Source organism: Solanum stenotomum, chromosome 8 (assembly GCF_019186545.1).
Source record: "Solanum stenotomum isolate F172 chromosome 8, ASM1918654v1, whole genome shotgun sequence".
Taxonomy (NCBI): domain Eukaryota; kingdom Viridiplantae; phylum Streptophyta; class Magnoliopsida; order Solanales; family Solanaceae; genus Solanum; species Solanum stenotomum.
Window position 1 is genome coordinate 16,959,488 of NC_064289.1, and position 22,475 is coordinate 16,981,962.

Below are 22,475 nucleotides of genomic sequence, written 5' to 3' on the forward strand. Positions count from 1 at the left end.
AACTGAACAAGTTGGTCAAAATCATTTATTTTAAAGACTGCATTTCGTAATTTAAACTCTCAAAAAGTACTTTTCTTTAAGAAAATTAGTCAAACATCAATCTGCTTATCAAAAATTATGAATTAACTAAACATAAATTATTTTTTTAAAAGCATAAAGCTATTTTAAAAAAGTGCTTCTAAAAATAATAAGTAATATTTAATTGTAATGTCAAGCATGCTCTAAATAAAGTGAGATACTAAAAATAATGAATTGAACCATAATCCATAAATCAATCGTAATATTAGCTAATTGGCTTATTGATATTGGGTTATCAAAAAATAATAGTGATTGGATAAAAAGAAATTGTAATTAATGACTTATTGTTGTGGGGTGAATTACTCAATTTCTTTATAGGATAAAACGTTAACCTATTAAGAGTTACTAAACTTACATTTTTACCCTAGATATATAAACTAACAAAAAAATATAGTATTAACCCTAAAGGCTAAAGCCTCATTTAATATTTTGTCACAATATATAATTATGTACTTTCACATGTAAAATTTTATTAGATATTTTGTTGTTGTTATCGTATATAATTATATATTATTAGTCCTAAATTGAAAACTCAAACCACATTTAATTTTTTGTTGTATTTATGTATTATTATATTACTATTATAACTATTAACCATAATAGTAATGTAAATCTTAAACTCGTCTTATTCAATTTTGCTCTCTTTTGGAATTTGGGCTACTCAATTACTTAAGTCTCAAGCTTGATTGTTGATTTGATACACCGCTCAATAATCGTACGATAGTTGCTAATTTGTTGCCAAATCAACATATATCTAATCAATTGATTAACGAATTGGTATATTTAATCATTGATAATCGATAGATCATATCGTTAAGCAAAATTATCAACTCGATCCATCTAATAAGCAGCCCTACTCACCACAAGCAGAGACGTAAAATCTAACAAATTGCTTGATTGTGTGTTTATATACCTGGTCTTCATCAATAAAAAATAATACAGCATCTCTGTATTGAAATCATTAAGGTTTCTTTTTCAGAAATTACTCATTAGTCAATGATATTATATGAGTAGCATGTCCACATATCAGAAGATCAGTAACTGAATTTCTAGTTATGTTGGGAGACTCATTAATCTCATGGAAATCTAAGAAGCTGGGAACAATATCAAGAAGCTCAGCTGAAGCTGAGTACAGAAGCATGGCAACTTCAATAGCGGAAGTTGTATGGATAATAGGACTATTCAAGGAATTGGGAGTTGAAGTTGAAACACCTGTCACAGTGACAGCAAATCAGTAATTCAAATTGATGCAAATTCAGTCCTTCATGAAAGAACAAAGCACATCGAATTGAATTGTCATTTCATAAGCGAGAAGATACAGAAATGAATGATTGAAACAAGAAACCTGAATACTAAAGAACAAATAGCAGACTTACTAACCAAAGGATTAGGCAAGACCCAACATGAATGTCTACTGTCCAAGTTTGGTGTATTGAATCTGTTCATATCCTCAAACTTGAGGGGGAGTATGGTAATTAGTACTAATAAGTATAGTATGGAAGTTAGTAGGTGCAATGTGTAATTAGTAGAAGTTGTAAAGTTTGTTATAAAGTCGGTTAAGTAGTTAGAGGATGAGATGCTTTTATATATATGCAATTGCAATGACATTGTTATTCAGTTAAGCAATGAAATAGTTCTTTCCAAATTTCATCTTCTCTCTTTCTTGTGTATGATATGTTAATCAAGGAGTTAATATCTCAAAAGGTCACTCAACTTTGTTAATTTATCTAATAAAGTCATTAAACTTTATTTTGTATTAATAAAATCACTCAACTTTGATTTTTATATCAATAAAATCACTCAATCAAATTTATCATTAAAAAAGTTCACAAGGCAAAATAAATTATTTTTATACCATATAAACATGAACTTTATAAATATATAAAATTAAATAAAACTTATCAATTTTGTTTTATTGATAAACATAATTAGTGAAAAGTGAAAACTATATTATGGTATTAGCAATAATCATTTGCCTTATAGGAATAGCGGGGCAGCAACACTAAATATTTTCGATTAGGTCCAGTTTAAATTCTGATAGCTTAAAAGTGGAGGAAAGAAAATTGTCAATAATACGAAATTCAATATTGGCACAATATCTTTTAGAACACAAAAGTTTTCTTCGATTGAATATGCCCAGACAAAGTATTGATGTTTTTGAGTGATGCTAACAAACATCTGGATTTATTTATGAATTCTCTTTAAAAAATCATATTTTTTACACCAATATATTAGTTTAATTTTTTAAATATATAAAATGCTCATCCAGTTTTGTTCTTTCTACTACTCAGCTGAATTGTGACTTCTTCTCCGAATTTGACAATGGTTTTGTTTTGCTTCTGTGATGGTTACAATGATTCGGTGACTTGATCTAGGAGAGGAAATAGATGGTTATTTTTTTTTAATAATATATTAAGTTAAGTGATTTTATTGATATATAAATCTAAGTACAGTGATTTTATTGATACAAAATAAAATTTAATGACTTTACTAGATAAATTATCAAAGTTGAGTGACCTTTTAAGATATTAACTCGTTAATCAAGGTATCAACAATGGAGAAATCTAACATATATCAAGGCTTCTCCGAGACTGAAGTCTAAGGTAAATACTCCATGTTATATGAGGACAAAGTACACTCACATATTGTTTAAGTAAATGCATAAATTAGTCCTATTTCAAAAGGTCACTTACATATTTACACTAGGGTACTTTACACTATCATGACGATCTATTACATGTCTTTATTATTTAAAAGTAAAAATGGTAAGGCCGTCATAATTTAAACGTTTAACTGACTTTTCGAGACATGATTAGAAAAATCTATACATTTTCCCTTCTTGTACAATACTTTTTATAGAAAATCATCAAAAATCACGTTTAGAGTTAGAAAAGGTATGTTATAAGTAAATTCCTTAAGAGGAATCATCAAACTCACTTTTTAAAGATAAATCATACTTAAAAATATCATAAAAATTAAATACTTTCAAGTAAATTCATAAAGAATCAAGAAAATTCAGGATATGAAATTTTTGTTCTAATCATAACTCATCCAAGGAAGACATTCAAAAACACGAAGATGTAATTCGTGGACATGAACAAGGTGTTTCCACATGTAGTGGTGGAGTCAAGGATTTTTGTGGAGGGGCTCGACATATAAAAAAAAGTAAATCGAAAATGGAGCAAAATGGATTAGGGAAGAAAAATATTCTTAATCCACTAAATTTAATTTGCCTTGTCATGTTGCGTTTAGTGTTTCTTCCTACTTTTACCCCACTTCATTGATTCTTCTTTAAAAAAATTGTGACTTTTTTTCCCTTTTATTTTGTATTGTTCTACTTTATTTTGAATTTTTAAAATAAATTAAATTAATGTTCATTCAATCATATGTTACTTTGAAAATTGTTTAATACTCTTTAAAAATGTGTGGAGATTGATTTACTAATGTTATAATACATATTAAAAGGATAAATAAATGGCATCGCTGATTTTTAGTTCATTTATTAAGGTTTTCCATATGTAAAAAAAGAAATATGAATAAATCAAATAAATTTAGTTTACATACTTGAATATATTTGCAAAAAATAATAAAGAAATATCATGAATATTCACGTCTTTCAAATTTCTTCGTTTGATTAAATTTATTTAACATTTATCTTTAGAATATTTTTTTCTATCTCAATTTCAGGTTTAAGGATAATTGATATATTTTAAGGAGTTCCTTTAAATTAGTATATAAAAAGAGAATTATGTAAAAATAAAATGAAAAATAGAAATAAAAAAAAAATACAAAAATGAAAATAATGCGCCAAACAAATTTAAACAAATGGAAATTGAAAAGGAGAAATAGCATTATTAAAAAAATCAATGGAAAAATAATAATAAAGCTCCAGCCCAAAAATAATAAAGCTATTCATTGGACTTACATTTTGAGCCCAAAGTTATTAATGCGGAAGAAAGTGTAATCTCTTTGATAAATGATCTTACTGAAAATCAGGTTTTGAATCTTAGGAATGAGTTCTTAAATCTTAGGAATGAGTTCTTAAATTTTTTTCTTGAAAAACTATGAATTTCATGAGTAAGAAGTATAAATTTATATTAAGATGAAATCTATATTACATATTCAAATAAAACTTTTACTTTATATCAATTTAATTTCAGATCATGATTTCATATCGCATTGTAATCATTTAAAATTTATTTAAATATAAATTTATTAAATGATTCGGATTATATTAAATTCATAAATATATTAGTCCAAATAAATATTATGGATTAATATAATTGAATTAAATATTTAAATTCAATAAATATGAATTTAATTAAAGCCCGCTCCATAAAGCCCATATGCCATGTCACTTAATGTAACACCCCAGAAAATGTTTCGAACTAAGACTCGAACCGTTCATCGTAGTGAGTGAAATTTTACCGAAGAATTAAAATTTCTTAAGTGTTAAGGTCACTAGATGTAGCACGTTGAGTTTCAAAAAGAATTAAATTGTAAATAGAAAAATCTAAAATTTTGCAAGTTATGCTTAAATATGAGTTTTGGGTCGACTTCAAACGACCATAACTCCTAGCTCAGGATGAGTTATGTGTGCTACTAGATACCGTAGGAAAGACCATTGAATTATCTTTCCAACGCCGCTGAGTTTGCTAAGTTTCGAGGTTGGATGAGTGAGATATGGCCTTTTGAAGATAGGATGTCCAGTTAAGGAAAGTTAGCCGAAAATAAAGAGGGGTATTTTAGTCTTTTCCTTACCCAATCAGATTTAATTCATTTTAGTAATATTTTAAGGGTCTAATCCTATTAGGTTCAGTTTTATAATCCTAAAATACACCTAGGGTTTTAGTTGAGAATTCAAGAAGAGAAAAGAAGAAGAGAAAAGAGGAGAAAAGAGAAATGATGAAAGCGTTCGTCGAGATTCTTGCATCTTGTAGNATATTTATTATACAGAGTTTTCTTTGGACTTAAAGTTTGTATTTAAGTTTTATGAACTTTTATTTCAGTTTTTAAGCTTTGTATGCTTGAATCAGTTTTTCGCTTGTAGTCAGCCAGGATGAGGGTTCGCTTGGGGACCAGCAATGGTCTTCGAGTGCCGGCCACGTCCAGGGTGTAGGCTCGGGTCGTGACACTTAAATCTGATTGGCCGAAGAAAGTCCTTTTTTAATCACAACTCCTCTATTATAAAACTATAAATAAGGGTCCTCATAATTCATAATAGAAGACCAATAATTCGAACAAGAAGATAGAGAAAGCTCCTGGATCAAAAGCCGCAATTTCTCTACAAGTTCAAGAATTCGAGGATTCAAGAATTGAAGAATTCAAGTGTTCAAGTTCAAGATTTGAAGAAGTCCAGATCAAGTTCAAGAACAATCAAGATCAAGACCACCGGATTCAAGATCAAGCTTGAAGCCCTTGAATTCAATTAGAAAGTCAAGATCAAGATAAAGTTCAAGTCAAGATCAAGTTCAAGATCAAGTCCAAGTCCAAGTTCAAGTTCAAGATAAAGATCAAGATAAATCCAAGTTCAAGATCAAGCTCAAGAGCCCTTGAATTATATTTGAAAAGGCGAATTCAGAGGAATCATAGAGATTGTAACACTCGCACTTTGAAATAATAAAATGATTGTTGCATAATTTTTCGTTCTTGATTATTATTTTCTCGACGCGAATTTTATTGTCTACAAATTCTGGCACTCCCAATGGGACAATCTCTACCTCTCGTCTCAATTTTTCAAGCATCAAAGAATATCGAGATGACTTCCATGAAGAACAACTCTCGATCAACTGCCTCTAAGGCCACTAGCTCCAAGTTCTCTACTGAAGTTGAAGACATTTTGGGTGTTACCTTTGGAAGTTTCGAAGCTGTTACGAGAAGCAAGGTTGCTACACTAGGACAACAAACACTTCAAGTGTCATCTACATCAACTCCAATTTTTGGGTCTACGACTCCAAAAATATCAAGTTTCTCCGCAAACGCTTTAGAAGAAGGAAACAGTGTTGCTGAAAAGATCAAGAAGACATTGGCTTTCTTTGAGCAATCTGATTCCAAGAACTCTACCACAAGGGAGAGCTATGATTCAATGAATGAGTCATCTCCACGTGCATCGTGTAATGTGAGTTCGCTGAAGATCAATTTATGCGACAATCCATCCTACTCTACTACATCTCCAATGATCATGCAAACAATGGTGGTTGTTGCTTCTTCCTTTGAGGAACAACTCGCAAATCTGACGAAATCGGTTGAAGGATTGACAAAGCATGCTTTCACACCAAGAGTCTAGAATCAATAAGTTGATGGACCGAATGGAAGGACTTTTAGATGGAGAAGCGAGTCATGCACCCGAAAAATGTGTTGAAGTTCAAGAGTGAAGATCTTGCGAAGAAAGCACCGCTTGTTAATGAGATGCCAGATTCTTCTGAAGAAATGATCCCACTCGATCGCTTGAAGGAGTTCATTGAAGGCACTATAAGTATGAAGTCTCCACCAAGTCTTCTCATATGTATGCCAGGCCATACTCGCCAAAGGAAGGATGAACCAACCATAGACTTCATAAATCGATGGAGGAACGCGAGCCTGAATTGCAAGGATAGGCTTAATGAAGTTTCTGCAATAGAAATGTGTATCCAAGGGATGCACTGGGAGCTTATTTATATCATACAGGGAATAAAACCAAAATCCTTTGAAGATCTAGATACTCACACTCATGATATGGAGTTGAGCATGTCATCTGCCAGAAAGGATATGACGTTTGTCCATGACCCTCGCAAAGGAAGAGACAAGCATGAACCTAAGATATTGAGCAAATTTGTGCCCAAGAACGATAACAAAGAGTCAATGAATGCTAATGTGTCGCCTATGAAGTTTACTACAAAGGAAGGGAAGAAGCAAAGTGTGAGAACGAATTTTCAAGCGCGTTCAGACCAAAAATCAATCCTAAGAGAAATGCAAGAAAATGAATACCCCTTCTTGGATTCTGACGTTTCTGATATTTTCGATGAGTTACTTGAATTAAAACTCATTGAGTTGCCAGAGATGGAGCGGCCTGATGAAGCTGGAAAAGTTGATGACCCAAATTATTGCAAGTATCATAGACTTGAGAGTCATCCTCTTGAAAAATGTTTTGTCTTCAAGGATAGAGTGATGCGATTGTTTAGAGAAAAGAAGATTGTCATTGATGATGAGAAAGCTAGTTCTAATCAAATCTTCATCACATTCGGCTCACTCGATCTAGTCCAAATATGTATCGCTGAAAAGCATGAAGAAGAGTCATTGGAGTTAGACAAATCTCAAGTTGATATAGATGGTGATAAAGGCTGGATTCTTGTGACTAGGCGAAGACGCAACAAGTCAAGCTCACGAAAAGAATCATGTGAGNCAAATCTTCATCATATTCGGCTCACTCGATCTAGTCCAAATATGTATCGTTGAAAAGCATGAAGAAGAGTCATTGGAGCTAGACAAATCTCAAGTTGATATAGATGGTGATAAAGGCTGGATTCTTGTGACTAGGCGAAGACGCAACAAGTCAAGCTCACGAAAAGAATCATGTGAGCAACCGATTAGAAAGAAGATGGTGAAAAAACTGGTAAAGCAGAAATCAATCAAGCGCCCAAAGAAGGCAAAGGTAGAAGTGCATTACTACTAGAAACCCCGACATCCTGTAACTCTAGAAGAATTCTTACCAAGTTGGTTGCGCACAAAGTCTACTCAAGAAAATGTCGAGGCATCATGTTTTAATGCTGATAAAGATAAAACAATGAAGGTGTCTCCAACTGACAAAGAAGGAACAACAATAGAATCCTCACCAAAAGTATCTCCTAATGGCAAAAAAAAAAGCAACAAGGGAAATCTCGTCAATGATGTCTACTTCATCTTCTGAAATCCTATTGAACCTTCTTCTCAAGAAGCACATACATGTGATACAAAAATCACATTCACGGATAATGATGTTCTATTTGGTGAAACACTACACAATCGTCCTTTGTATATGGTTGGTCACATGCTAGAGAAGAAGATAAATAGAATCTTGATAAATGAAAGATCTGGAGTTAATATTCTGTCTATCCACTATTGAAGGAACTCGGCCTCACGATCGAAGAACTTAGTGAAAGTCGTTTGTTGATACAAGGATTCAATCAAGGAGGACAGAGGTCCATAGGCTCCATTAAATTAGAAATCCATATGGAAGATTTGCGATCAAGCACATGCTAATCCTTTCACCGAAGTTGAGACGCATTTTGCCAATGCAAAATTCTATTTGAAGAGTTATATTGTTAAAGGGACAAAATCTAATGATGTCAAATCAACCAAGTATGACAAGATCACAAGCAAAAGAATCTATACGGCTGTCGGAAAGGCAAAAGTTGACACTAAAGAACTTTGTCCCAATCTCAATGAAGGGAAGACCATGTCTTCAAAGAAGAATCTGACTTCTAGACTTTGCTATGTTCCAAAAGTAAAGAAAGAAGAAGTCAAATCATCTAACCTTCAAAAATATGCATTAAAAGGACTAACTCTTCCTATCAGACGGATTGATGCAATCAACTTGCCTTCAAAGCTGGCAGGAAAGACAATCGCTCAAAATCAAGTACGAGATATAACACTCCCTACAAAACGCATGGGAGAAGGTTTTGATCCTAATGCTTACAATTATTTGCAAAGGCTGGATATAACCCTAATGAGCCATTAATGTTAGGCAAACTCCCATCAGTTGATAAAACCAGGCAAGCACATGATGGCCTAGGTTATAACCAACCACCGCCAGTTCGCATCTCCATAAGAAGAGCAAACAATAATCATATAACTTTTGAAGATGATATCACTGCTCTTAATAGAAAGCCTTTCATCTTTGATCGACTTGGAGAATTGACTGCAAGAACTTCTGTGTTCGAGAGATTAGGTCCATTGAAGAAGAGAAACAACAGTATCGGAGAAGTTATCTAAAAGTGACAATGCTGGCTTCATCTATGATCCAAAAGAATTTCAAAAGTTTGATTCCTTCAAGAATAAGGCGACGAGTGGAACTTGTGGTTTCGTGTAAAGAGGAACTCAAGGCAAAGGCTCATACTATGGTTTACACCAAGGAGCACGAGGAAGATAAAGAAAGTGTAGGCTCCTCATATCATGTTACAATCTAGAATGAGCACGATTCTTTGCCTCAAATGAATATTGATGAAGAGTTAGAAGATATTGTCTGGTGTTATCATATATATGTCAATGACAATGACCCTCTAGAAGAGGAAGATGCTGGAGATGCTCTACTAGAACTTGAAGAATGAGTGAAGACCACAAGAGATCCCTTAAAGGAAGTTAACCTTTGTCACGCCCCGAGCCTACACCCTGGGCTGGACCGGCACACGGAGACCATTTCTGGCCCCAAGCGAACCCTTGGACTGGCTTTCTTAACTCAGCGGAAATCTAACTCAACAGAAAAACTCAATGCAAATGCAAGGTTACAAAACAACTTAACTTATAAAATCTTGCCACAAAGGCAACTCGAATCTCAAAATAGGATATTTACATATATACATAGATGAGAGACTCAAAAATAACTGACTGACTGTCTATGAAGCCTCTAAAATACTGAGATGGATGTTGGGACAGACCCCGCAACACCCTAATAAAACATAACTAAGAACACAAAATAATTGAGTCCTCCAAAATGCAAGAAGGCTCACCACTGACTCTGGAGTTCTCAACTGGATCAATGACATGCTGGATGCTGATCCTGGGTACCTGTATCTGTATCATCATAAGATGCAGGCCAACTGGCATCAGTACATTAAATGTACGAGTATGCGAGCTGGAAAACTAAACAACATAGGCTAGAAGAAAATCTGGAAGAAACTGAATAGCTTACCTGGCTCAACTCAACCTGGCTGACTTCTTTCAATATAAGGTAATTTTAAAACAAGTGCGATATAAAGAAAAACTGCTTAAAACATGCTATAAATTTTGTGTGTATACAAAGATACAATAAGCCTGAGATGTGTATAGAAATACAAATGAACTGATGTATATAAAAATATAATACTTTATGTGTATGAAAATACAATAACTATTGTGAGAGTTTCTCTAACCGACAACCATCACATAAGAGCTATAGTGATGATACAGCGATCGACCTCACGCTGCCAGAACATCTTATACCCGGCCAAAGGTATAAGACCTGAACTGCCTAATGGATCCACTAGTCTATTTGGAAAAAGATTCATCTAAAAAGTATGATCATTTTCTACCCATGGTGGCTAACATGGTTCTATGGGGGTTGTGGGTTCTTTGAACGCTCCCCCAATTCGGTGCTCGATACTACTCCCAAAAATGTACTAGCTCTTATATTTTTAAAACATGTCTTCCTGCTGATTTGAGATCATTACTCAAAAAACTAGCCCGAAGGCTCTTTGGAAATCTCAGTTTCCAACCTTGTTTAAATGTAAAAACATTTCTTTAAAACTTCCTTGGGAATACATAGTTCCCTAATAACTTTGAGAAATGAACTCAACTTTATGTTCTTGACTTAGCTTGAAGCTTGAGACTCTTCACTTGGCTTGAATTCTATACTCTTTACTCGACTTGAAACTTGAGCCTTAGAATGAAGTTAAAACGTTCAATAAAGACTCTTGAACAACTTTAAAGACTTGATTTGACTCACTTTTTTAACTTCTAGACTTAACTCTTAATTTCACTTGACTTGGAAACTAACTCTCCTTGAATTGGAATTATGAAATTCAAGGTGTTTGACCACATGTTATGGACGAGTTCTTGACGTTTAAACATACCTTGGAGTGTTGGAAACAACTTGGAAACATAGGTACAATACCAAGGAACATGCATGAGAAAGTATGAGAAGGATGGGGGAACTTGGCGTCCTTGGCGCTCTGCAAAGCGCGGAGTGCCAGCCCTTGAAGCTCAGAGGGGACCTGCTGGCGTTCTGCTAGGCGCGGCGCCCCAATGGAGAAAGCTTAGAAGCTCTCTTGGGGTGCGCTGGCAGGCGCGACGCGCCACCCCTATCCCAAGAAAACTCGATTTTTCTCCCTCCTTTTTTNCGTACCTTGGAGTGTTGGAAACATAGGTACAATACCAAGGAACATGCATGAGAAAGTATGAGAAGGATGGGGGAACTTGGCGTCCTTGGCGCTCTGCAAGGCGCGGAGCGCCAGCCCTTGAAGCTCAGAGGGGACCTGCTGGCGTTCTGCTAGGCGCGGCGCCCCAATGGAGAAAGCTTAGAAGCTCTCTTGGGGTGCGCTGGCAGGCGCGATGCGCCACCCCTTTCCCAAGAAAACTCGACTTTTCTCCCTCCTTTTTTCCAACTCTAAACCACCCTAACTTCAAGGGTCTCAACTCCAAACACTAAGGATCATAAAATTCCTCAACATACAAGAGATTCAACTCAAAAACACAATCAAATCATGTACTAAACCAACAAGAATTTCCAACAACACAACCAAAAACTTTAACAACACAAACCAACAATTTCAACAACCCAACCAAGCTTTACTTGGAAATAAAACGAGTTTGGTGTGCGGGGGAAAGGATCAACCCAACACTATGAACTCACATACCTAGTAGGGATCACCCCCGACGATATCCACGACGATCTTTGACGGAAACTTGTTTGATCTCCTCTTTCTTCTCCTCTTCTTCTCCTCTTCACTCACAAGCCCTAGCTCTCACTCTTTAAAATGGGACCAAATGATCCAAAAATTAGCCTAACATAACAATATAACCCAAAAGAAATAGCTAGGGAAAAGACCAAAACGCCCTTAAAATTTCCGGACGGATTCCCTGCCAACTGCCCAACTTTCAAAGGGCATAACTCGCTCATACGAACTCGGAATCGAGCAAACTCGGTGGCGTTGGAAAGATCATTCCACAAGCTTTGCAATCATAATTGGAACTACTCCTAACTCATCCTGAGCTAGGAGTTATGACTGCTCAAAGTTGGTCAAAACTCACTGATTTCCCACACTTAACCAAATTTCCAGATTTTGAATTTTATTCCAAAAATGACTATTTCCGATTCATAAGCCTCTTCATAGTTATTTCAACTTACCGGATGTTACAACATTGGTACTTATGAAGACCCAAGGCCTACTTACTTGAGTGCATTTCTAGAAGTTGATGAAGGAATCACTTATATGAATATACTCAAAGAATATAGGGATGTCTTCGCTTGGAGTTATAAAGAAATGCCTAGCTTGAATCCTAAAGTAGCAGTTCATCAGTTGGCAGTCAAAAATGGTGCTCGTCCTGTTAAGCAAGCCCAAAGACGTTTTAGGCCAGACTTGGTTCCATTGATAGAGAATGAAGTCAACAAACTCATTGAGGCAGGATTCATTCGTGAAGTTAAATATCCTACATGGATTTCAAGTATTGTCCTTATAAGGAAGAAGAATGGCCAAATTCGAGTTTGTGCTGACTTCAGGGATCTCAATAATGCATGTCTTAAATATGAGTTCCCTCTTCCCATTCCTGAGCTAATGATTGATGCCACCACTGGTTATGAGGCGATGTCATTCATGACGGTTCTTCTGGCTATAATCAAATTCATATGGCACCAAAGGATGAAGAACTCACCGCATTCCGCACGCCTAAAGGTATTTATTGCTACAAAATAATGCCTTTCGATTTGAAGAATGCTGGTGCTACATATCAAAGGGCTATGCAAAATATATTTGATGACGTGCTCCATAACAATGTTGAATGTTATGTGGATGACTTAGTGGTAAAGTCGAGAAAGATGAATGATCATTTGAAAGACTTAAGAATGGTGTTTGAGTTGCTTCGAAGTTATCAACTAAGGATGAATCCATTGAAGTGTGCCTTCAGAGTTACTTCTGGAAAGTTCCTTAACTTTATTGTGAGATATCGAGGAATTGAAATAGATTAAGCCAAAGTTGGTGCAATATCGAAGATGCCTGAGCCTCGAAATATACATGAGTTAAAAAGTCTCCACGAAAATCTAGCCTACATGAGGAGGTTCATCTCAAATCTAGTAGGACGATGACAACCATTCAGTCATCTCATGAAGAAAGGTGCTCCTTTTAATTGGGATGAAACATGTAGCGATGCCTTCAAAAGTATCAAGTCGTATCTAGCAAAACCTCCAGTTTTGGTATCCTCTATACCTGGAAAGCCATTGATACTCTACATTGCGCCACAAGAAAGGTCCGTAGGAGCCCTATTAGCTCAAGAGAATAGTGAAGGCAAAGAAAACTCTCTTTACTACTTGAGTAGAACGATGACACCAAATGAGCTGAACTATTCGCCAATTGAAAAATTGTTCTTGGCGCTAGTCTTCTCAATTCAAAAGATGAAGCATTATTTTCAAGCCCATGTTGTTCGCCTTATTTCTAGAGCAAATCCCATCAAGTTTGTTATGTCAAAACTTGTCCTTAGTGACCGACTAGCATGATGGTACCTCCAATTCCAACGGTTTGAGATCGTGTACGTCCCTCAAAAAGCTGTGAAAGGACAAACATTGGTGGATTTCTTGGCAAACCATCTGATACCAGATGATTGGGAGTTAATTGATGAGCTTTCTGATGAAGATGTGATGTTAATTGAAGTTCAACCTCCTTGGAAAGTGTACTTTGATGGAGCTGCACATCGTGGCAGAGATGGTGTTGGCGTAGTGTTCATCACTTCACAAGAAGAAATCCTACCATTCTCCTTTACTTTGAAGCAATGTTGCTCCAATAATGTTGCTGAATACCAGGCATTGATACTTGGACTTGAGATGGCCATTGACATGAAACATTAAACTTACAAGTCTTTGGTGACGCTCAGTTGGTGATCAATCAACTCTTGGGAAGTTATGAGGTGAAGAAGCCCAAATTCCGTCCTTATCATGATTATGCTCAAAAGTTGATAGGATGGCTTGGAAATGTAACCCTTCAAAATGTGCGTAGAACGAAGAATAAGAAAGATGATGCATTGGCTGCTCTAGCTTCAACGCTAACCCTTCCTGAACAGACACAAGTGACTATTTGTCAAAAATGGATGGTACCACCGCCAAATGAGGAAGAATGTATAGAAAATGAGCTTAATCATCTCGTCGTCATTTCTGAAGCCGCGAAGGAAAAGTGGAGACAACCCATTATTGACTACATGTGTTATGGGATACTTCCAGAAGATCCAAGGAGAAGGACTGACATTCGTCGTCGTGCACCTCGCTTCCTTTACTACAAGGACACATTATATAGAAGATCATTTGAGGGTGTACTATTACGATGTTTGGGAGAGAAAGAAACAATTCAAGCTTTACAAAAAGGACACTCGGGAGTATGTGGATCACATCAATCTGGACTGAAACTACACTTTCACATAAAGAGGATGGGGTATTATTAGCCAACCATGGTGAAAGATTGCTTAGATTATGCTCGGAGGTGCGATGCTTGTCAATTTCATGCAAATTTCATACATCAGTTGCTCGAAGTATTGCACCCAACTATTGCATCTTGGCCATTTGACTCTTGGGGATTGGATGTTGTGGGACCACTACCAAAATCTTCTGGTGAATACTTGTACATCTTGGCTGCGACAGATTACTTCTCAAAATGGGCTGAAGTTGTCGCTCTTAAAGAAGTGAAGAAAGAGAATGTTGCAAATTTTATCCGAGTGAATATTATCTATCGCTTTGACATCCCTCACTACATAATAACAGATAATGGCAAGTCATTTGATAACAAGTTAATGAACAAAATTTGCAATCTTTTTGGTTTTAAGCAGCGTAAATTTTCTATGTATCATGTTGCCGTCAATGGTCTCGTTGAAGCATTTAATAAGACTCTATGCAACCTCCTGAAGAAAGTTGTCTCTAAGTCCAAACAGGATTGGCATGAAATAATAGAAGAAGCTTTGTGGGCATATAGGACGACGTACCGCACTTCAACTCAAGCAACACCATATTCACTCGTTTTTGGTGTTGAAGCAATCCTACCACTCGAGCATCGAATACCTTCCTTAAGACCTGTTATTCAAGAAAGGATCACTGAAGAAGAAAATGTTCTACTGCGTCTTGTTGAGTTAGAAGCACTTGACGAAAATAGGCTAGAATCCTAACAAAACCTTCAATGTTATCAAGCTCGTATATCTCGTGCTTCAATAAGAAGGTTCGCTTGAGGTGCTTCCAAGTTGGAGACCAAGTTCTCATGGTAAGAAGACACATCATTACTTCGCACAAGTCTGGGGGCAAATTTACCTCAAAGTGGGATGGACCATATGTTGTACAAGAAGCTTATGCACATGGTGCTTATAAGCTTGTTGATGCAAATGTTGTAAGGATCGGTCCTATTAATGCAAAATTCCTAAAGAGGTACTACCCTTGAAGTAAGATGATGCTCCTTAAGGTACGAGCCTAAACTGCATGTCACTCCTGGCCCGTAAGAGTATAAACTGTGTACGACAGAACAAAAAAAAACAAAAAAATCACTCAATCCCCCAGAACTACGTTGTGACTTGATCCTCTTTATTGAGGTACGTAGGTGCTTAGAATATATCCTAAGTTCAGTTGCATGAGTGTCAAAAAATCACATGTTCCCACTTGATATGTCACATGATAATGAAAGCGATAAGTATTTTGTTTTATCTTTTGTCTCATCAAACTTTAGACTTGTACGAAGTATTGATTGGGCGATAGATGAGGAGGGGGGGGGGGACCCTTAAAAAATATGGGTTTTGTTAACAACATGCTTGACGTTTCTTTAAAATTGAAGTTTTCAAATCCTCCAAGTATACAAGCTAAAGTCTTCAAATTCTTTAAGTCTGCAAGTTGATGTCTTCAAATTCTTCAAGTCTGCAAGTTGATGTCTTCAAATTTTTCAAGTCTGCAAGTTGAGGTCTTCAAATTCTTTAAGTCTGCAAGTTGAAGTCTTCAAATTATTCGAAGTTTTCAAGTCTTGACCTCTAAATTACCTTCCTTAAGGTGGGGATGCGTATCCATCCTCTTTTCACCTCAAGGATACCATAAAGTTACCTTTTATGAAGGTGGGGATGCGTATCCATCCTCTTTTCACATTAAGGATACCATAAAGTTACCTTTTTTGAAGGTGGGGATGCGTATCCATCCTCTTTTCACCTTAAGGATACCATAAAGTTACCTTTCTTAGGGCAGGGATGTGTATTCATCCTCTTTTCGCCGTAAAGAATACCTTTAGATTACCTTTCTTAGGGCGGGGATGAGTATTCATCCTCTTTTCGCCTTAAAGAATACCTCTAGATTACCTTTCTTAGGGCGGGGATGCATATCCATCCTCTTTTCGCCTTAAAGAATACCTTCAGATTACCCTTCTTAGGGCGGGGATGCGTATCCATCCTCTTTTTGCCTTAAAGAATACCTCTAGATTACCTTTCTTAGGGTAGGGATGCGTATCCATCCTCTTTTCGCCTTAAAGAATACCTTTAGATTACCTTTGTTACGGCGGGGATGTGTATCTATCCTCTTTCGCCTTAAGAATATCAACTGTATAACAGAATTTAAAGTTAACTTCAAAAAAAAATCGTCTAGAAAGATTTTGAAGGTATTAAATTTTGAATTTCGGATGTGTTGAAGACCTTTATGTCTAGATTTGAAATAATCAAACGGCTTGTGATTTCGTCGTTCCTACATCAAGACACGAGAGTTTTAGTAAAGCCGCACAACTCTGAAATTTTCAGCATGGCAGAATCTAGAGCTAACTTCAAAAAATCATCTAAAAATATTTGAAATGTATTAAATTCTGAATTTTGGATATGCTAGAGATCGAGAAGTCTAGTTTCTGGAAAATCAAACCGTTCATGATTTCAATTTTTCTACAATGAGATATGAATTTTCTACGACAGACGTGTCAAGCTGTAAAAAAGTGACGAAAATCAGAAAAGGGAGGAAAATTACCTTGAATAATGTCCCTTTCGTCGTAGGCTTGTAGCTCACAATCCGTAATTGAAGAAAAATTGTGGATACAGTGTGTCTATTTATAGATGTCATGTGATGAGAATAAAATTCTTCTCCTAGTCCAATTACAAATTCTTTTTGGCTAGGACAATAGAAAAGATATATGAATTTGAAATTGAGTAGACTACAATTCCTAGTTCGGTTTTATCCTACTACAACTACATTTTGGGCTAAAATTTGCATCATAATATAAGATGCATATTTAGTTTCTTCACATGCAACGTCAACATTCATGATTCCTATCCTAGGCGGTTGTTTATTTGTGGCCTTGCCACAAATAGATCAATTTTAAAGTGGGAAACCATCATATACAGATTACCTCCTAATTCCAATTGGATGAGGAAAGTAAAATAAAAATATAAAATATATATATAGCCAAGTGGCCACGTGAGCTCATGTATCCACTTCAATTATTCTTGTCCAATTATATTAAAGTGGTATATTAATTTATGGCATTTCAAATATATGGTATATAATTGTCATGTAATTAATACTTCAAGCCTAGTTTTGAAAGATAAAATATCTCGACAAAACTTGAAGCAAGGGCATTTGTAATCATTTAAAATTTATTTAAATATAAATTTATTAAATGATTCGGATTATATTAAATTCATAAATATATTAGTCCAAATAAATATTATGGATTAATATAATTGAATTAAATATATAAATTCAATAAATATGAATTTAATTAAAGCCCGCTACATAAAGTCCATATGTCATGTCACTTAAATCTGATTGGCCGAAGAAAGTCCTCTTTTAATCACAACTCCTCTATTTTAAAACTATAAATAGGGGTGCTCATAATTCATAATAGAAGACCAAGAATTCGAACAAGAAGCTAGAGAAAGCTCATGGATCAAAAGCCACAATTTCTCTACAAGTTCAAGAATTCGAGGATTCAAGAATTGAAGAATTCAAGCGTTCAAGTTCAAGATTTGAAAAAGTCAAGATCAAGTTCAAAAACGATCAAGATCAAGACCACCAGATTCAAGATCAAGCTCAAAGCCCTTGAATTCAATTAGAAAGTCAAGATCAAGATAAAGTTCAAGTCAAGTTCAAGATCAAGATCAAGTCCAAGTTCAAGATAAAGATTAAGATCAAGATAAATCTCAAGTTCTAGATCAAGCTCAAGAGCCCTTGAATTATATTTGAAAAGGCGAATTCGGAGGAATCATAGAGATTGTAACACTCACACTTTGAAATAATAAAACGATTGTTGCATAATTTTCCGTTCTTGATTATTGTTTTCTCAACGCGAATTTTATTGTCTACACGCATGTTTAAACGGATAAGATTCCTCAATAAAGAAGCATCTTATTGGTCACTCTGAAACAAAAAAAATTGGCTAAATTGAATATTTATAGGCATTAAGGTGACACAATTTTATAGAAATATGATTAATTTACAGAGGAAGTACATTTATTAAATATCCAAATATTGGTATGATTGGATTTGCAAACATATTGATACTCTTGAGGATTGAGCTTGTTAATGGTTACGAGGAACCTCAATATGGTTAATCAATCTCTTCAAATGGATAGTACTCCTCTAACTCAAATGATGTGCCGTATTTTTTTACACCTTCATAAAAATTGTATTAATTAAGAAGGATTTTGATTATCTTATTTTTATTTTTATTTTAAGATATAATCTATTTTTATTGAGTATTTATTCTATTTATATGCTATTACTTGATGTATTTATAATCTTCAAGAACAATTATTATTTTTGATATAATGAAGTAGTTCAAGGGTTCTCCGGGAATGAAGTTAAGGTAAATACTCCATGTTATATGAGGACAAAGTACACTCGCATATTGTTTGAATAAATGCATAAATTTGTCCTATTTCAAAAAGGCACTTTTTGCAAATTTAAATTATCATGACGATCTATTACATATTTTTATTATTTAGAAGTAAAAATGGTAAGGTCGTCATAATATTTATTTAGGGGCTTTTTGACACATGATTAGGGAAATCTAATACACACAAACATTGGAAAAACAATATAACAATATAACACAATACGATTGATACAATACTAATTAAAACAATATAACACAATACTATAGATACAATACTAATTAAAACAACATGTAACAATCATTCAAACAGAACATCTGTTGATAGAAAGCTAAATATGACCATATCTGGTGATCTGCCCTTTATTGTCCTGAACTTTCTTAGAACACCTTCTTTCAAGAATCCAGCTTTTTCCAACACCCTTTGTGATCCTTTATTGTCTACATCCACAAAAGCCTCAACCCTCTCAAGATTTGGCCATTCTTCAAATATATTTGATACAGCAATTTTCACTGCCTTTGTGACAATCCCTTTACCCCAATATTTGTAAGCCAATACATAACCAAGCTCTGCTCTACAACTATCCAAACAACCAGAATTTGGTGTCACAGAAATTGCCCCAATTGCTCTGTTTTTAGTCCAAATAACTCGCAACCATGGATGGAGAATTGCATTATTGTTGATGTAATCTAGAGCTTGGTCTTTGGAAGTGTAAGTATCCCAAGTGCAAAATTGGCTGACTTTTTCATCTGTTGCCCATTCCATGAAATCATCCACATCTGACAGTTCAATTTGCCGCAGAGTTATTTCAGTGAATTCGTCATCGATTTCTTTTCCTTCTGATTTGCTGCTTGTTTCATCCATTTTCTTAGAAAGAACCAAATTAAAGATATCAAATTTTGGGGGAGGAGACTTTGCAAGAGGTGAATTTATGATTGAAAAGTGTGAGAGAAGGGTCAATTTTGGGGGGCCTTTTGATTATTCAATACTTGGGTGGCACGCAAGACATGTGAATTAAAAAAAAAAGAAGACATAATACATATATATATATATATATCATTTAATTTGATTTCAGTTTCAGTTGTATATGTGTCCTTCAACTATGAGTGTACACATCCAAGTCTCCAACTATAATTGTGTATAAGTAGACGTATTGTATCTGTTTAATTTTATACAAAGTTTAAATATTTACTTGTGCACACCTAAAATTAAATGGCATAAATATCAGATGAAGCTAAATTAAAAAAACATATTTATGTATTATGAATATATATATAATTTTATTTTTTGATCAGAAAGAAAATATATTTCTATCTATTATATAGAAACATGATTGGAGTACGATCACTGGCAATATCGTAATTATACTCATTTTTAAGGGTAAAATGTAATACAGCTGTTTTTTAAGCAAATTAGAAGCACTCCTTTCTTTTCACTTTAGATATTTTGTCTTTTTCTTATTCTTTCTTATGTTACTATGTAGAAAATATGTTGATTAGAACAACCAATATAAAAATGTAAATTTACACTAATAAATACACTCTCTGCATTACTCTAGAACCATCCCGCTTACGTGTAAACTTTCCAAAGAAACAATGCAGGAAGATAGTTGAAAGAATTGAGTGAAAACTGGTTTTTGGCATTTATAGCTTCTTTCAATTTTCTTCTACTTTATTTAATGAATATATTATTTGTAAACATTTTGCAAGAGTCTCAATTTATGTGGCACTGTTTAAATTTTGAAAATAAAATAATTTAATTTTGATCGTAAATTTTCGGACATAAATTTTTTGGAATAAAAATTTCATATTTGAAAACTACGTAAAATATTATAAGTCACAATAATTGATACTTCAATATATTTAGAAAGTATATGAAAAAGTACGATAAAAAATAACTTATTTTAATCTCAAAATCCAAAAGGTATCACTTATTTTAGGAAGACCAAGGCCATTTTGATAACTTTCCACTATATCCAATTTCTAGAATCATACGTGTTTGCTCGGCTAAGAAAATATAACACAGACACGACAACATATGTCTAGAAACATGCATACGTAAAAAAAGGTATGCAAGCTCAGTGAAACTTTTATCTATACTAAAGCAGACGGAAAAACGAATAAAGAATTTGGCAAAATTAAATGATGAATAGACTGAAGACTGAAATGTAATCAATGTGAAGATGAAGTGACTACTACAATAGAAGGTGAATATTTGTATTAAGAAGTTGGTATCTCTTTTCTCACATTGCCATTTATCTCTAAATTTTGTGGTAATGCTTCTCTTGAACCAAATGTTCCAACATATATTAGTTACATGCATAGTCACAGGTAAGAGTAGTGCCTATTGCTTTCATTCACTCCAATCTTATAGGTTCAATTGCAGTCGTTCATGTTCCAATAGGAAATTATGTTTTTTCTTGAAGATGTTTGTTTAGCCTGCCCTATTATAGTTTTCTTTGGATGGTTGAATTATTTTCATGTATTACTCTAATTATTCAAATTGTTAGTTTGAAGGTATTGATTATAAATTTACACACAAATTTAATACTCTCGTTTCTTTTTGTGGTACTCATGTAGAGATGGTATGTAAGTTTTAATTTTTATTGGTTCAATTTCTTTCCATTTTACTCATTCTTTTAGCTAAAAGTAAGTAGTTTCACGTTATTTACTCCAAATTTGTTCTCTTGTGAATTGAAATTTGGCACATTTTTCTTTGATGTCTGCAAAAAATTTCTTTGTCGCTCTTTTATTTATAATTTATTGGTTTCTTTTGTGTGGAATTTCATTGGATATGTTATTGTTATTGTTATTGTTGTTTATTGGTTTTTTTTGTGCCTTTGATTTCTCCAACAACAAACACTGACAAATGAAATCTAGAGGACTTGTAAATATTGAGAGATAGTATAGCCTACGTCTTTCCTTTCTTGTGTTAGTGAAAATTACAACTGTTTATCATCATGGAGCCAGATTGTTGAATATTCTAGCATAAGAATTTAGGAGAGACTATATAAAATTAAATCTTGTTTAATTCTTTTTTTTTATTTATTAAAAAGGAAAAAAAATTATCAATTAGAAAAAGATAGTAAGATATGTGGACTTTTAATTTCTATCAATTCATTGCTTGGGTACAATATTTCATTCTATTGTAAAGCACTATAGTTGTTACATAGTTCTCATATATTTTTCTAAAGCACTTGGCCTAGAATATACCATCGCTGGGATAATTGACGTACGATTTAGCATTTTGTGGTAGGTGTTTATTCCGATTTGATTATATTTTGGGAATTGTGTTGATAAATGTTGTGGGCATACATGAATAGTCACTTGCAAATTATAAGATGGATACTCATGTTGAGGGTGTGAATAATTTTCTTTGTCCTAAAGATACAGTGGTTTGTTTTTTTTTCTTTCAAAGGCATCTCATTGTTCATGTAATTCCATTATTGATAATTTCACTGTACTATTTCATTGGTTCACATATTAAATTATTGATGTTAGTGAAAGCGCAAGAGGGGGGTGAATTGCTATTTTTTTCGATTTTCTTCTTGTGAGTAGTTGACTTGAGAGGAACCTCGGTCGACTACATATTGCAGACAAGTATGAATAGAATCAAAAATGCGTAAATTAAACTTGACACAATAATTTTTATAC

At 34.3% G+C, this 22,475-nt stretch overlaps 1 protein-coding gene across 1 annotated transcript; it reads right to left on the reverse strand.

The window, feature by feature from the left end:
• Positions 1–19,072: 19,072 nt before the first annotated feature.
• On the reverse strand, positions 19,073–19,733 carry LOC125874456 (uncharacterized). Its single transcript, XM_049555349.1, has one exon. The coding sequence runs from the start codon at positions 19,684–19,686 to the stop codon at positions 19,123–19,125; it is 564 nt and encodes a 187-aa protein (XP_049411306.1). The 5' UTR covers positions 19,687–19,733; the 3' UTR covers positions 19,073–19,122.
• Positions 19,734–22,475: the final 2,742 nt, after the last annotated feature.

What these genes read in the sequence shown, in the direction of transcription:
- LOC125874456 (XM_049555349.1), bottom strand. Translation starts at nt 19,686, where the DNA reads ATGGATGAAACAAGCAGCAAATCAGAAGGAAAAGAAATCGATGACGAA.